At 49.7% G+C, this 15,432-nt stretch overlaps 2 protein-coding genes across 2 annotated transcripts; one reads left to right on the top strand and one right to left on the bottom strand.

The window, feature by feature from the left end:
• Positions 1-7,902: 7,902 nt before the first annotated feature.
• On the top strand, positions 7,903-9,807 carry LOC125552672 (monooxygenase 2-like). The gene is made up of 4 exons (XM_048716300.1): positions 7,903-8,134; positions 8,285-8,431; positions 8,561-8,629; positions 8,720-9,807. Exons 1-4 carry the CDS (start codon positions 8,046-8,048, stop codon positions 9,654-9,656), a joined length of 1,242 nt encoding a protein of 413 aa, XP_048572257.1. The 5' UTR covers positions 7,903-8,045; the 3' UTR covers positions 9,657-9,807.
• A 1,764-nt stretch (positions 9,808-11,571) lies between these two features.
• Positions 11,572-12,658, bottom strand: LOC125554146 (putative ripening-related protein 4). The gene has a single exon (XM_048717745.1). The coding sequence runs from the start codon at positions 12,322-12,324 to the stop codon at positions 11,707-11,709; it is 618 nt and encodes a 205-aa protein (XP_048573702.1). The 5' UTR covers positions 12,325-12,658; the 3' UTR covers positions 11,572-11,706.
• Positions 12,659-15,432: the final 2,774 nt, after the last annotated feature.

Below are 15,432 nucleotides of genomic sequence, written 5' to 3'. Positions count from 1 at the left end.
TTGACAATGGTGGCCGGCTACTTTTCCCCCGATGCACTATTCCCTGGCCATTTCCGCCGGCGTTGTCAGATGCGCAAGATTGTCTTCAATCGTTTGTACCATGGCGTCCGGTCGTACGATGACTACTTCATTGTGAAGAAGGACGCCGTGGGAATGATTGCCTTCTCTTGTTATCAGAAGTGCACGAACGCACTCCGGATGCTTGCATACGGCACGGTCGTTGATTCGTGGGACGAGTTCCTATGGATATCTGCGAGCACATGCGGAGATGCCATGGTCAGGTTTGCAACGGTCGTGGTTGAGGTGTTTGGACTTCAGTACCTGAGAGAACCAACTGTGGTAGACCCGAAAGGCTCTTGGAAATCTCAGAAGCAAGAGGGTGGCCAGGTTTGCTTGGATCTCTTGACTGCGTGCATTGAAAATGGAAGAACTACCCGAAAGCTTTACACGGGCAATATCAGGGTCATTGTTAAGAAGCCCAACATCATTCTTGAAGTAGTTGCATCACAGGAGTTTTGGATTTGGCACGCTTTCTTTGGCATGCCAAGGTCTCACAAAGACATCAATGTGTTTGCAGCGATCACCATTGTTTGTGAGGCTGACTGAAGGAAAGTGCTCCTCCTTGTCACTATACCGCCAATCGACATGAGTACAACATGGGCTACTATCTGGCTGACGGTATCTATTCTCCATGGGTCACCTTTGTGAGCACCATCTCTAACCTAGTTGGCGAGAAAAAGACTCACTTGCCTAAAGACAAGAAGCAGCCAGAAAGGATGTCAAGAGGGCATTTGGAGTTCTACAGGCCCGTTTTGCAGTTGTTCGTGGACCTGCTAAACAATAGGATCTGAAAACCTTGTGGGAGGTGATGACATGTTGTGTGATCATGCGCAATATGATCGTGGAGGATGAGGACGATGATGCTGCCGCGAGTCTGAAATTTTAGAACATGGTGATCCTATCCAACTTGGAGACGAGAATCCGGCCACATTTGAAAAGTTTATTCAAATGCATCAACAAAATTTGGTACTAAACAACTCACGAGCAGCTGAAGAAGATCTGATTGAGCATCAATGGGCGGTTCAAAAGAAAAACAATGTTGGGACGTAATATTTGAACATTTGTAAATTTGAACTACCGCTGCATGCGGCTATTTGAACGCATGTGTTCTTTGTATGCGACTATTTGATCGTATGGACTTAAAAAAAAAAAAGAAGAAGATCGGATGTATGTGGCTACGGTTGGATGACGGCCTCTGCACCCATGACCGTGGACTAGTCCTCCTCTCTGCGGACGGATGCGAAACGAAATTTGCTAATTGTCATTGAAGATGCCCTAGCGGCAATAATGCCCTCGTGGTCGTTGCAGCTGCTACTCTCCTTTCACTGTTTTATCCATCATGCGACAGCATGAGAAGACAAATATTAAGTGGTACTCGCTCTCGTCGCAGATTAATGGCACCAGAGTGACAGCCCTTTAATTTCTGGTGGGGATCAGTAGCTCCATATAATTGCCAGGCCAGTATACGTCGGCCTCCTGCTGCATTGATGGAATCTCGCTTATGAATCTCTTTTTCTTTTTAAGTTGGAATCGCTTATGATTCTTACTAAGTTACAACTAGTATGATTAGCTAAGTTACAGATACCATGGTCACATGGTATTATGATTCAATTAATTAATAATTCCTGTGTATATATCGGTCGGAACTATCCTTCAACAAGCGTCACTTGCAAGCAGTTGAATCCACTTTAGAGCAAAACTATTCAACTGGTGGTAGTCATGTTACTTTCCCATGGAGCAGGCATTCTGGAATTGAGAGCCGTGCTCTGTGGCAGCCACAGCCAGCAGTGAATGTGCATTTTATTGTAGGTATAGTCTATACATGACAATATTCTCACATGACAACACTTTTTTGTAAGTGACATATCAGCTGTAGAGGGTAGAGACTAGAGAGTAGAGCCTATGACCATGCCAACTTTCTGTCACGCGAAGGACCCAACAAAACTAGCGGTCAGGAGTTTAAGAGGCCGGGGGAACATAAGTGCCAAGTTTCAGAACTCAGGCTCCTTGAAACCCGGTATATTTGGAAAATCAAATATGCTATTTCATAGATTTTTAAAATATAAAAATATACACATGTTTGCTACACATATGTAAAGCTTCATTAAATACTACGGTTATTTGTGAGTTACACAAAAGGACAAATTCCGGCTTCATACAACAAAAAAACATTTTAATATACATATTTGTCTTTTTTGTGTCACCGCATATGAACAAATATTTTTTGTGAAACTTCTTATGTACATACTATGTATATATGTATACTCACATTTATTTTCATAATTAATTTGGGATGAGAATACAAAGTACTCCTTGTTTTTAAGAAGAAGAAAAATGAAAATAAAGAGCTACGTGGAGTCCAGTAGCAAAATTACTACCAATCATAGTTTCCCACAATGGGTGAGGAGCGCACTCTTTGGAGTTAAGTTTAGGTGAGAAAAAGGAATTAAAATCACTAGTGCATGCCTTAGGTTCTTCCCATTGCTCCACGATGTACAGATGCTAACCATGTCACATAAGCAAAAGAAATACCGTAGCAAAGTAATTAAGGAGGAGAGAGTATTTTGACGACCCTAAAAGAAACAATGACAAATGCGCAAACCTACGCAAAACACTTAAACAAATGAAGCTTGTCAATGCATGGAAGAGTTTAGTCACTAAATAATAAATGAATAGAGCTTAGCTACAACAAATTAAGAACCTATACATTGGGGACTTAAGTTGTTAAACTTTTTAGTGTGCTTAACACACCCCATCTAAGCATGTGTGCATTGGAAAAGTCTTTATCATTGCACACGGTTCAAACCTCAAACCTCACACAGATTAAGAATGAATCTAAATTGGGATTTGTCACTTTTTTCTCTATGTGTAATTCAGATTTGATTTTAACTTTGTGGGGATTGTAGACATGTCTTGTGAACATTTAATATATGTTTAAACTTTTTTTGCAATGGTATTATGGCAGCACTGGATATTCTCCTCATACTCCTAGATAGCATACGTGTTGGGTTTAGTCCCACATAGGTTGTGGGATGAGATAGAACACGACTTATAAGGGTGAGGGTGTCCCCACCTAACAGGCTAGTATTTTAGGGGAAGAGAGCATGAGGCCTCTCATAAGTTGGTGTTGCTCTCCGGTTGGGCCTGGTTGACACTTGTGGGATGAAAACACTGGTGTTTGTGGACCTAGAATTGCCTAACAATATGGCAACTGATCTAGCTGGTGCATGGATTGGGGATTAGTTTTGTTGTTGTCATCTTAGCTCGACGCTTGACTGTATAAATAGCTCATTCAAAAAAATGAATCAATGTTATTAGATTTTTAGAGATAATATTTTATAGCTCTTGTTATTATTTTATTAGTAACATGATAATTTGTTCATATGCAAAATAAAATTAAAATGTTAACTTTAGAAATGTGGTGCCTATATTACATAATCATTGCCTTAGATATTGTCATAACTTTGCGCTTTTCTATCAATTGCTCGACAGTAATTTGTTCACTCACGTATTACGTGCCTTCATGAGAGAATCCTCTAGTGAAACCTATGCCCCCAGGTCTATTTTCCATCATATTATTTTCCGATCTACTATTTGCAATCTTTTATTTTGAGATCCATAAACCAAAAAACCCAAAATTTAAGTTATCTTTTGTTTAGTTTTATTTATTTATCTCTATCAGATCTCGCCTTTGCAAGTGAGCGTGTAGGGGTTGACAACCCCTTTGTCGCGTTGGGTGCAAGTGTTTGATTGTTTGTGCAAGTATTGATGATTTGTGCATTCTTATCCTACTGGATTGATACCTTGGTTCTTAACTGAGGGAAATACTTATCTCTACTATACTGCATCACCATTTTCTCTTCAAGGGAAAAACCAACGCATACTCAAGAAATAGCGGCCGACCCAACAAAAGAACCACCCAAGAAGGATAAAGGAGGGTTTCAGGGGAAAGAAGTGTGAGAAGGAGAGGGCGAAGCGAGAATATGTGGTGGTCAAGATGACGGAGAGGTTCGAGGACATCTTGTCCCAGAAGGAGGAGGCATACATCAAGCGCTCGAACATTAGGGAGGAAAAAAGGCAGGGAGGTTCAAACTATTGATGGAGGCGACCGAGAATAAGCTAGCGCTCAAAGAGAAGAGGGCCTTGATCAAAGAGAAGAAGGCCATGCTTAAGGAGAAGAAGGCGGAGTATGAACAAAAGAAGGTGAAGATCGTAGCCGATGTGGAGGACGGCAAGATGTGTCCTTGAAGGTGGAGTGTCTGGATGCTAACGCTAGAATGATCATGCAAGCCATCCGCTACAAGATATTGCAGTAGCAGAAAGAAGAGTTGGAGGCGGCAGAGAGGGAGGAGGAGGAGGCGGCGGAGGCGAAGGCTGCATACGCAGCGATGATGACACCTTGAGCATGGAGGAGGGTCGGATTGCCGATCTGGCATGGCAGAAAATCGATCAGGATCGGGCATGTAAAAACTTAAACATACTTACCTCTTTTTGGTTGTGATCAGGCAATAGATCCGGCGCTGGTGTGATCCGACGCGTAGTATGGATGGGACAAGATTTGAATTTTAAATTGCCCTTTACTGTAGACATATATATGATGACATTGAATGCCGGCTTCCGCATCCGTGTCCGTGGACTGGTCCCACCTGTCCGCGGACAGGTGCCAGAGCAAATTTGGGGGTCTACGTTGGAGATGCCCTTATACTACCCTAAAAGGAAGGATAAGATTTATGATGTCTACCTTTCTACAATTGCTTAGTTGAGATAATTCTAGCAAGAGAGGGTTCTATTAAATTGGAGTTTTCAAAGGAAAACAACATGCTATTTTAGCATATGTTCAGATTTCTATTGAAATCGAGAAACATAAATAAGATTCGATAATAGTTTTATAAATCCCGATCGTATGACCAAAATGAACTTTTGCAGACAAATCCGTAGAATGAAATTCTTCAATGTTACCGAAAAATTTACAATATAAAGAAAACCATGATGCACTTTTACTTAAAAAAAATTTAGATCGAGTAAGGCAATTTGGAACCTAGGCTATAGAGAGCCTGATTTCTTAAAATATATGAAAAGAATATTTAAAACTTCCTAAATCCTTTAACGTATACAGATAGATGTCATGTTTATATCTATATAAGAAAACTGATTAAATAACACACTAATTTCTAGCCTACATAGAAAAGATAAATTTCTGGCCAAACAACAACAAAAGCAAGTTCATTTTGATCCACGTATTTGTTTTTGGGTGTACACCGCATATAAAAACATGCATTTATGAAAATTCGTACACACCATGCTACCCATTTATATGATTTTTTTTGAAAAATCACCGGGGGGGGGGGGGGGGGGGGCAGTTCCCCTCCTGAATATATTTCTCATGATTGTAACCCAACAAATGTTCGATTACAAGGTGAATTACATAAGCACGTGTAGTCGTGATAGGAGATAGGAACACCATGAGGAGGCGGCCTGTTTCTGCTCTGTTTTCTTGATCCTGTGCGTCCAGAGCATGAGGTCATCAATGATTCACTTGAGGGTGAAAATGCTATGATGATTTTGTTGCCTGAAGGCCATAGCGTCCCTGGAGTCCCATATTTTCTAGAGAACAATGAGGAGGATGGAGTGCCATATGATCATGTCGGCCTCTGGTGGCAAACGGCAGCCCCAAAGATCAGAGATACTCTCAGAGGGGGAAAGTTCAAGCCTTTGCCAGATGCGCTGAGCAAGCGGACAGTGGATAAAGATGTGAGAGTTGTCTTCGCCATCGAACCCGCATCTTGAACATAGTTCATTAGTGACGATATGTTTATGAAACAGATTGTCTTGGAGTTGAGCCGATCCTGAAAGAGGAACCAGGCAAAGATCTTCACACGGTTAGGAACACATAAAGACCATATGAAAACGGCATGCATGCCCTCATCGTGGTTGCCCATGGATAGCGGTAGCCAGCCTTAGTTGAGAACCATAGGCCGCAATTTTATATGTGTATGCACATGAGGTATAAAATAAACTTTTGGACTTTTTTATGAAAAGGGCTACCGGGACCGGGAGGATGGGCTCTGAATCGCTTTCTGGGCTTGATGCGTGTGTACTTGAACGTAACATACGAAGTACCTAACTGGTTTCCATAACCCCCAAAAAACTGGTTTCCATTAAAAAAGTACATAACTGGTAAGTAAAAGATTACCGAAAACAAAGTGTCACCCACTCTCGGAGCAACTCCAATGCAAGGACCAATTTTGTCCGTTTGGGTCATCTCGACAAAAAACTTGGCCCAACGAGGCGACCTAAACGGACGTGTGTCCGCCTGCTTCCGTTTGTTATCCGCCCCGACCCAAACTGAATGCAAATATGGGCCACAAATGGGTCCGCAACGGACAAAAGCGAACGCTCCCGTCGTCCGCTGTTGCCCTCTCATGTCTTCCCTGGTCCCACTATTCGGCGACACGGCACGGGCCGCTCGATGAGGCGAGATCCCCACCTAGTACAGCGCCGCCCACACGCATTGTCCCACCCCTTGCCGGCGCCGAGGCCCATCTCCATGCCAGCTGGTGCGCTCACTCCTCCTTGACCCCCGCCGCGGCGGCCCCGTCTTCCCACCCGGGCGTGCTTGCGGGGGCTGCGGGGAGGCATTGTTGGCATTGCCGCCGGCTGCGAGGCTTGCCACCTTGAACGACGGCGTGGAAGCCGAGGAGGGCGGGCTGGAGCTAGGGATGAGGCGGCGGTCAAGCATGGACGTGGGCTCCGCCCAGAACCGCCGCTCACCTTCGGCTATCGGTATACCTGGCCAAACCTCGTGCCGGGCCGAGCCAAGCCCGAGCCAAAAAACATGGGCCTGATCCCGGCCCGGCCCGGCCATCGGGCCTAGTTTTTGGGCCAAAGCCTGGCCCGAACACGCAAAAGCCCGCTGGGCCTCGGGCCTCGGGTCGGGCCCCTTCAGAAAACTGCAAAAATGACGGGCCTGGGCCCGGCCTGGCCAGGCCATCGGGCTCAAAATCTAGGCTCGAGCCCGGCCCGAGAGCAGCGTCGGGCCGGACCGGGTCGGGCTTTTTCGGGCCGGGCTGCCCATGGCCAGGACTAGCTGTCAGCCATGGCGGAGCAGCTCCTCTGTGCCAGATCCTGTGAGGGAGAAGAAGGGAGGAGGGGGGCGGTGACGTCGGCGAGCCCGCGCCCTGGGGTTGGGGCTGCGGCGGTGGTCGGACATGGGCTCCGCCCAGAACCGCCGCTCACCTTGGGCCGTCGGCCATGGCGGAGCAGCTCCTCTGCGCCAGATCCAGTGAGGGAGAAGAAGGAAGGAGGGGGGGTGACGTCGGCGAGCCCGCGCCCTAGGGCTTGCGGCGGCGGCAGCGCGGGCCTTGGGCACTGCCCATTGTCCGGCTCGCTTGGTGCTGCTACTGCTATGCGCTTGCCTGTGTTCTGTTGTGCTTGTCCGCTTCATGTGTTGCTGCGTTGAGTGCATCGTGTGTCCACCGCATGTCCGCTAGGCGGATAGATGACTCATACGAACAAAAAGTAAACAAAATCCGTGTTCATTTAGGTCCCTGCGTTCGAGTTGCTCTCAAGGACTTTGCCTCAAAAATAAAAATAAACCCACTGTCAAGGATCGAAAATTCAGCAATGGCCAACATATTTGAATGTGGCCGTCAACCGTTTTTTTATTCTACCTTACCCCCAAAACCCTCGGATAAAGTGCTAGTCCGAAGAAAAAAGGCGCTAGTATGATACTGAAAAAGGACGGATGCAAGTTGCCAAGTGCCCAAGTTGACCATTATTGTACAAGGCCAACCAGCAAGGCATCATCAGCAGTGACGCCAGAGCCGCCTCCTTCTCCGCTGCTTCAGTTTTCTTGGAGCATATATACATACAGCATTGACTTGCTGAATGGTATAGATCAGTCCAAACCAGCTCAAATTAACTCGCGAGCACACACGACGAACCGAATATATCAGTCGTCGAAGCGTAAGCCAGTGTAAGCACACATGGAGCAGCAGAAGCAGGACGCCGCCGAGGACGTGGTCATTGTCGGCGCCGGCCTCGCCGGTGTCGGCGTCGCCCTGGGACTCCACAGGTACGCCGGCACACCAGTCACATCTCCACAGAGGCAGAGACGACTCACATGCTCTCTGAATTCGTCGTGAACGCTAGCCAGCTTCTTCATTTGTGTTGTGTACATGTGGCATGTCGGCTTCACTAAACAAGGGTCGCTGGATGAATGCAGGAAGGGCGTGCGGAGCGTGGTGCTGGAGTCGTCGCCGGCGCTCCGGACGTCCGGCTTCGCGTTCATGACATGGACCAACGCCTTCCGCGCGCTTGACGCCCTCGGCGTCGGCGACAAGATGAGGAGCCACCACCTGCAGGTGCAGGGGTACGTATACACTACAGCTCGATCTTGATCTGGATCTCCATCTTTTTCTGAAGCTTATCACGATCATACATATATCGAGTTAGCCGTGCTGACGGCGTACTGTTCATTTTTCTCCTCTCGAATGGATAGGGTGCGTGTCATGTCTCCGACTACCGGGCAAGTGGTGCGAGAGCTGGATCTCCGGGTGCAAGGAAAACTGTGAGATGTCCACTCCATTCACCATCGGATCAAACCCAAACTTGCTCTATTCTTGGGTGAATTCATCTGTTTGCTTCTTGATTAATGCAGGGGACCCCACGAAGCCCGGTGCGTGCAGCGGAACGTGCTGCTCCAGGCGCTGGAGGAAGAGCTTCCGGCAGGCACCATCCGCTACAACTCCAGGATCGTCTCCATCGACGACGACAAAGAAAAAGACGGCGGCGGCGATGCCAAGATCCTGCATCTCGCCGACGGCTCGACGCTCCGAGCAAAGGTGCTGATCGGCTGCGACGGGATCAACTCGGTGGTGGCCAGATGGCTGGGGCTCGCCAAGCCGCTCGACTCCGGGCGCAGGGCCACGCGGGGGCACGCCAAGTACTCCGACGGCCACGGGTTCCAGCCCAAGTTCATGCAGTTGAGCGGCAACGGCTTCCGTGCCGGCCTGGTGCCCTGCGGCGACACGGACGTGTACTGGTTCCTGACGTGGTCACCTTCCTGTCCGGACGGCAAGGAGGACGTCGACCAGAGCCCGGCGGAGATGAAGCAGTTCGTCCTGGCCAAGCTGCGGAGCATCATGGCACCAGACGAGGTTCTGGATGCGGTCGAGAGGAGCGAGATGAACGACGTCCTCGTGGCGCCGCTGCGGTACCGCCCGCCGCTGTCGCTCCTGTTCGGGAGCATCAGCAAGGGGAACGTGTGCGTCGCCGGCGACGCGCTCCACCCCACGACGCCGGACCTGGCGCAGGGCGCGTGCATCGCGCTGGAGGACGCGGTCGTCCTCGCGCGGTGCCTCGGCGACGCGATGGCCGGCGACGGCGACGGAGATGAGACGATCGAGGCGGCTCTGCGCCGGTACGCCGGGATCCGGCGGTGGAGGAGCGCGCAGGTGATTGCGGCGTCCTACATGGTGGGGCGTGTGCAGCAGAGCGAGCACGCCGTGGTGAGATTTGCGCGCGACAGGCTGCTGTCAGGGGTGCTCGCCAAGGGGCTCCTCATGATGCCCGACTACGACTGTGGCACGCTTTGACTGCCAGTGCGAGGGGTCTCGTTCTGGCAGAAGCCATTTGTAAAGCAGTCTCCTAAAATCTTAGTCGAACAAGTCTAAGTCGATTCTCTAGTCGTTTATATTCGTGAGATCCTACATTAAGATATATGTAAAAAAGTCATTTTACATTTTATTCTTATAGAGGCGCATCTGCCTCCCGGGTCGCTCCTCCAGGCGACTCCGGAGGCCTTCCCAGCCGCCACTCGAGAGGCCACCCGATCCTCCCTTCCTCCCTCCCGCACCACAGGGGTGGCGGGGCCCCAACATGCATGGAGGTGCGGCCGATCTAGAAGCGGCGGCGATGGCTTCGACGGCGGCGGCGGTCGGCCCTGCCTCGGGCCACGGACGGCTGCTGCGGCGGCTGGCCTGGATCGGGCGGCGGCGCGATGCGGTCTTCGGCAGCATGTCATCTGGCTTTAGATCGACGAAGGCGTCGAGGGCCTGGTGGACTGCTTGGCGGCACATGGCAGATCTGTTCTGGCCGGTGTAGCTAGTGGTGGTGGTCATCTTCTTCGTCGAAGGTGGCCGGCCAGAGGCTTGCTGATTTGATCTCGAGATCCATCATCCAGTCCCGGCTGCGAGTTGGGGAGACATGGTTGCCGGTGAAAACCGAGCCGACGACAGGCGATGGCGGCGTTCTACGCCGTTACTTTGATGAAGGTATCGTCGTGTAACTACTGGCGACCCACTCGTACTCCTCCGGGGGAAACCCTAGGACCTGGTGTTCCAGATCGGGCGATGGCGGCACTGCGGTGCCGTTTCTCTATTGGGAGCATCCTTTGTGGAGCGGCTTCGTTTTGCACGGAGCTTCGGTGGAGATGTCAAGTCATGCCTGGCCGACAGGTGCTACGCTTTGTCATGCCCGGTCGGCAGGTGCTACGCACGACAAATCTTCCAAAGACTTCAAGCTGCGTCGGCTGGTGGTACTTAAGAGTATGGTGCTGAGGTGTATCAGTGGCGACCGCGACGTGCTCAGTTGTTTGCACGCAGGGAGGAGGTGTCGTTGGGCGCCATGGTGGCGTCAATGATAGCTGGACCGATCAAAGTTGATGCATCAGTACAGTTCTGAAGATGGAGCGGTGGCAGTTGGCGGCGGCGGCCTATGAGAGCACGCCGGACCGGTGTGACCCATGCCCGGCAGGCGTCCTGGATGGGACCTCAGGTCTTAGATGTTAGGTTTGGCTGCGATGTCTGTTTGGTATTAGGCCCAGGCTATCTGCGCCCCTTCATCAACTGGATAATTGTAGCGACAGTTTGTTGCTTAGACGATGGCTTTAGTTTTACTATTGTATTATTTTGTAAGGTCGTGTGAGAATAATTAATAAAGTGACCGTATGCATCGCCCAGATGCAGAGGCCGGGGGTCAACCTCCTTTAAAAAACATTTTATTCTTATATGTTATGTCATTTGAATAAGACTTGAATGTTAGTGTTATACTTTGGCAATGCCAAATGACTCTAAAATGGTGTTTGAAATTCTCGGAACAATACAAACACACGACTTTTGCAATGCGTCCTATATTGGCAGCGGGAGAAACTGAAGTGGGCTGTACTCTTCTTATTGTTCGTTAGCTCGGAACAATACAAACACACGACTTTTGCAATGTGCCCTATATTGGCAGCGGGAGAAACTGAAGTAGACTGTACTCTTCTTATTGTTAGATAGCCCATCGTGTTCATAGGCAGCGTCTCTGTCATGTGGGCTGTGAGCTTGTCATGGAGGGAAGGAGATGGATGGCGACGAGAGCAAGAACAAGGTAGGTTTTTTTTAACCTGGAGAACAAGGTAGTACTATTTGTAGAGTATAAACGTCGGAGTTTTTTTTTCTTTTGTCGCTCCGCAACAACACATGGGTATTTCGAAACATGACAAATACATAAACCTGAAAAACATCAAAGTACGTGAACGGCGGCTTATTTAGTTAGATTAGCAGCGACCCGGTCCACCGCCAAGAGTAGGTAGCATCTCATCACACACCATACGCTGCTTACAGTGAGTGAGGTGCACATATGTCTCCCCTCCCTGGCCTAAGCTCAGACGTCAGACCAGGTGACCTTGAACTCCCCAATCGACTCCTTGAGCCCCAGCGCCTTCCAGACCGCCGGCGACCCGTCCACGGCGTTGTTCGGGCACGGGGGCTCGAAGTTGTGCTCCGCGTCGCACCCGTTCACCGAGTCGCACTCGTCCACCACCTTGGCCAGCACCGACCGCCCGTTTCCGTTGATACGGATCATCTTGTTGCACCTGCGCGTGCCGTCCAGGCGCAGCCACCCCGAGGACAACGCCACCACCCGCGCGCTGTCCGGGTGGAACTTGTTGTCGCAGAAGGACTTGCCTCCCCCGTCTCCTCCGGCCGCGAAGCTGTTCAGCGTGAGGATCGCCGGCGTCTTCGCGGACACCGGGGGCGAGCACTTGAACTGCGGGTAGCGGTGGCCGGAGGCGCAGCAGTCGGAGCCGTGCTCCGGGTTGCACTTGCCGGCCTTACCCTGGAGGAAGCCGCTGATGTGGCATTTACCGCCGCCCCCGCCGGCGCCGGGCCGCTTTGCATGCTTGTGCGTGAGGCTGATGGCCCCGGAGACGCCATGGACGTGGAGGAGGAGCGACAGGACCTGCAAGAGAGCAAGCACGGCCAGCAGCTTCCCGTTAGCCATGTTTGTCACTTGCCTGCAACCTATACGTCGTCTCTGACTCTCTGTGTGTGTGCAGGTACGCGTCGATCAACCTCCTTTATATAGAGCCCAATGAACAGCAACTGCTATGCATGTTGTTTTCACCGGGCGTGTTAATTCAGCCCGATTTCTTCGGTTTCGCCACCCCCAGCTGGTCGCTTGGTGTTACGCCTGTAAATTCGGGCGATTAAAATGCCGCGTGTCCATCACAGTTTTGTTTGCGAGCCAGCCGCCAGCCACCAACCTTTTTTTGCCGGAGAAGGCTAAAAATGTTTTGTTACCCACAAGGGTGCAGACATTTCTCAATATCCGAGCGAGTGAGATTCCAAGGTATATGCAGTTAACTAGGTTGAGACTGTTTGTATCTACTCCCTCCGTTTCGAATTACTTGTCTTAGATTTGTCTAGATACGGAGGTATCTAGCACTAAAATGAGTCTAGATACATCCGTATCTAGACAAATTCAAGACAAGTAATTCGGAATGGAGGGAGTAGTGTTGTCGTTTCCTAGCTAAGTTGAGAGTATTTGTATCGAGTGTTGTCGTTTCCTACTATCTTGTATCTGGATGGAATATATGTTCACACTCATTTGTGGCGTTCCCCGAGTTCTCTGCAACTCCTCCGCAAATGCTATTTCTCGCCTGGTGCGAGTCGTAATACATCTCGCCGACGACCCATGTGCCACTGGGCTGGCCCAATACTGTTGCTGCACGCGAGTTATTTTTCTATTTTTTTTCACAAAGATGCTAAAATCATACGAAACTCTAGCATATGAAGATAAATTAAATTGAAGAATATTCTACCAAAGACAAATAACTTCTGCATGAAATAATACAAAGTCTCCATATCATGTATCTAGCTAATAGTTTTTTATAGTCTGAAATGCCATAACAACACAACAACATCACCCTTCTAGTTTATATTCTACATGTCCGCGCCGGGCGACTCGGGGGACCCTACCGCCCCAGCCGTCGGCCACCCCTCGCTGACCTTCCTCCCCCCGCCGCCGCCGGAGGAGGTCGTCCCACGGCAGACGGCGGCGGCAGGGCGCTCCTGCCTGTTTCTTTTTCATTAGCCTGGGCACTCTTCACCGATCCAGTCGTCTCGGATCTGATCTAGGCTTGCGCTTCAGTCGGCGGCCGGATAAAGTCTACGTGCACAATCATACCCCAGGGCATGTATGCATGTACATGGGGCAGGATGCATTAGACCTGCCAAATCGGAAGGCCACGACGCAGCAATGCGGTGGCCAGATCGTGAGGACAACGACACAGGACGGCGGTGGCCGGATCGTGAGGCCGACAACACAGGACGGAGGTGGCCGGATCGTGAGGCCGACGACACAAGATGGTGGCGGTCAGATCATCAGAGCACCGGCAGCTGCTCGTGGACACGGGTCTGGTCCACACGACGCCATGTTGCGACCGGACCGAGTTCATGGGTTTTGTGGAGTCCGCGGTGTCGCCGGCAATCTGCCGTCACAGCACATGGACCGCCGGGTGATGAGCCACTCGTGGACGTACGTCTGGTCCACACGACGCAGAGTTGCGACCGGAGTGAGTTCGTGGGTGCCAGAGGTGTCCGTTGAGTTGCCGGCAATCAACTGCCGCAACACATGGACCGTCGGGCGCCAAGAGTGATAGTCCCCAACAACAGGCTCAAGAGGGACATTACATGGCAGGTTTGCTTTGCGGGGTTGGTGCGGCTAAGCTCCTTAACCGGATCTCCGCACCAGCAATCGGCTTAATTTTCTGTCGCTGTACTCGATCATTCTTATGGACCTATCACACTCCGATTTGTCGGCACCATGAGGTACGCCAAGGCATATTTACCAGCAATTACCGTGGTGCTAACAATGATGGGGAATCTTAAGATGGTTTTACCGGATCAAATGACCAATGGATCTCGATGGCTCATGTGGAGTTTGAGATTTCAAGTGACGACGGAGGCGAGTTTGGTTGTGGTGAAGATTGTGGACCAGATGATCGGCGTTTTGCAGGAGTACCGGCTAGCAGGCGCGACAACACATGTGGACTTCTTATTGGTGGTGCTCTTTGGGCACAAAGTCTCGACTTCCGGTATGAAAACCCTTGGTCCGACCTTCACTGGTTGTACCTGGCAATGGCGGATCTCTATTCGTCTCCTTGTTGGAGGCATTGCTTGGAGTTCAGTCAGACTTTCTTCAGGGTGAAAACCCATGATCTGTGCTCAGGCGACGACTGTGTTGGTGCACGGTTCCTTCTTGGAGGCGTCGTTCTTGGAGAACCTTTTTTGCAGTCCTTGTGTGGTCTCTAGTGGCGGTAGTTCCTCCTACTTCGCTGATCTGTTTGATGTTTTTCTTTTCTTTTTTTTTTGGTTGTGTGCATCCTTAATGTCTCGACGAGCTCTTGACATTATGTTGTTCCAGAGGCAGAGTGTAATTGATATTCGATTGATATTAATATATTTCCATTATCGAAAAACAGATTTATATTTTTATAGACACGGTAGAAGACAAATGCTCACATACACTCACCCCTATGAACGTTCACACACACATCCTATCACTATAAGCACCTCCGAAATACTTAGCCGCACAACATCTTGAGATTAACAAAGTCATCACAAACGCCAAATAAATTCCCACAAGAAATCTAACCATCCGAGGTATCCTCAGTTCACTAAAAAAACTTACTTTAGTGGCTTGAAATTAAAATAAAGTACTCTAAGAGCTCGGGAGCCAGCGATCCCACTGCGCCTATCCCTCAATTTCTCCAACCAAGTGAGCCGTAATCTGTAACTTATCAAGTTTAGCTTAGCCTCTTCCCGTATCTATATGGCCGGCGGTGGAAAATGAAAAGAAATTGACCAGCTCACCTCGGGCAGTCAGACGCAAACACTTGATCATGTTCACTCAGTTTCGAGGCAAGGCATGGGCCATTTGCTTCAAAAGAAAAAGAGATGCATGGGCCATTTGTTTGTTTACTTGCTTGGATGCAACCTGCATCATCAGCAGTGACGCCATTCTCCTCTGCTTCTTTTTCTTTTCTTCAAGCAAAGGATACCCTTTCTCCGATTTCATCTCATCTCATCTCATCTCATCGAGGCTCCC

This window comes from Triticum urartu, chromosome 4 (assembly GCF_003073215.2).
Source record: "Triticum urartu cultivar G1812 chromosome 4, Tu2.1, whole genome shotgun sequence".
Lineage (NCBI taxonomy): Eukaryota > Viridiplantae > Streptophyta > Magnoliopsida > Poales > Poaceae > Triticum > Triticum urartu.
The sequence above is the reverse complement of the archived record's forward strand: the minus strand, read 5'-3'. Positions and strand labels throughout refer to the sequence as shown.

Bases quoted from the DNA above. Each gene is read 5' to 3' on its own strand.
- LOC125552672 (XM_048716300.1), top strand. From the start codon at position 8,046: ATGGAGCAGCAGAAGCAGGACGCCGCCGAGGACGTGGTCATTGTCGGC. The intron at 8,135-8,284 runs GTACGCCGGCAC...GGATGAATGCAG, and splicing joins GTCGCCCTGGGACTCCACAG to GAAGGGCGTGCGGAGCGTGG. The intron at 8,432-8,560 runs GTACGTATACAC...TCGAATGGATAG, and splicing joins CACCACCTGCAGGTGCAGGG to GGTGCGTGTCATGTCTCCGA.
- LOC125554146 (XM_048717745.1), bottom strand. From the start codon at position 12,324: ATGGCTAACGGGAAGCTGCTGGCCGTGCTTGCTCTCTTGCAGGTCCTG.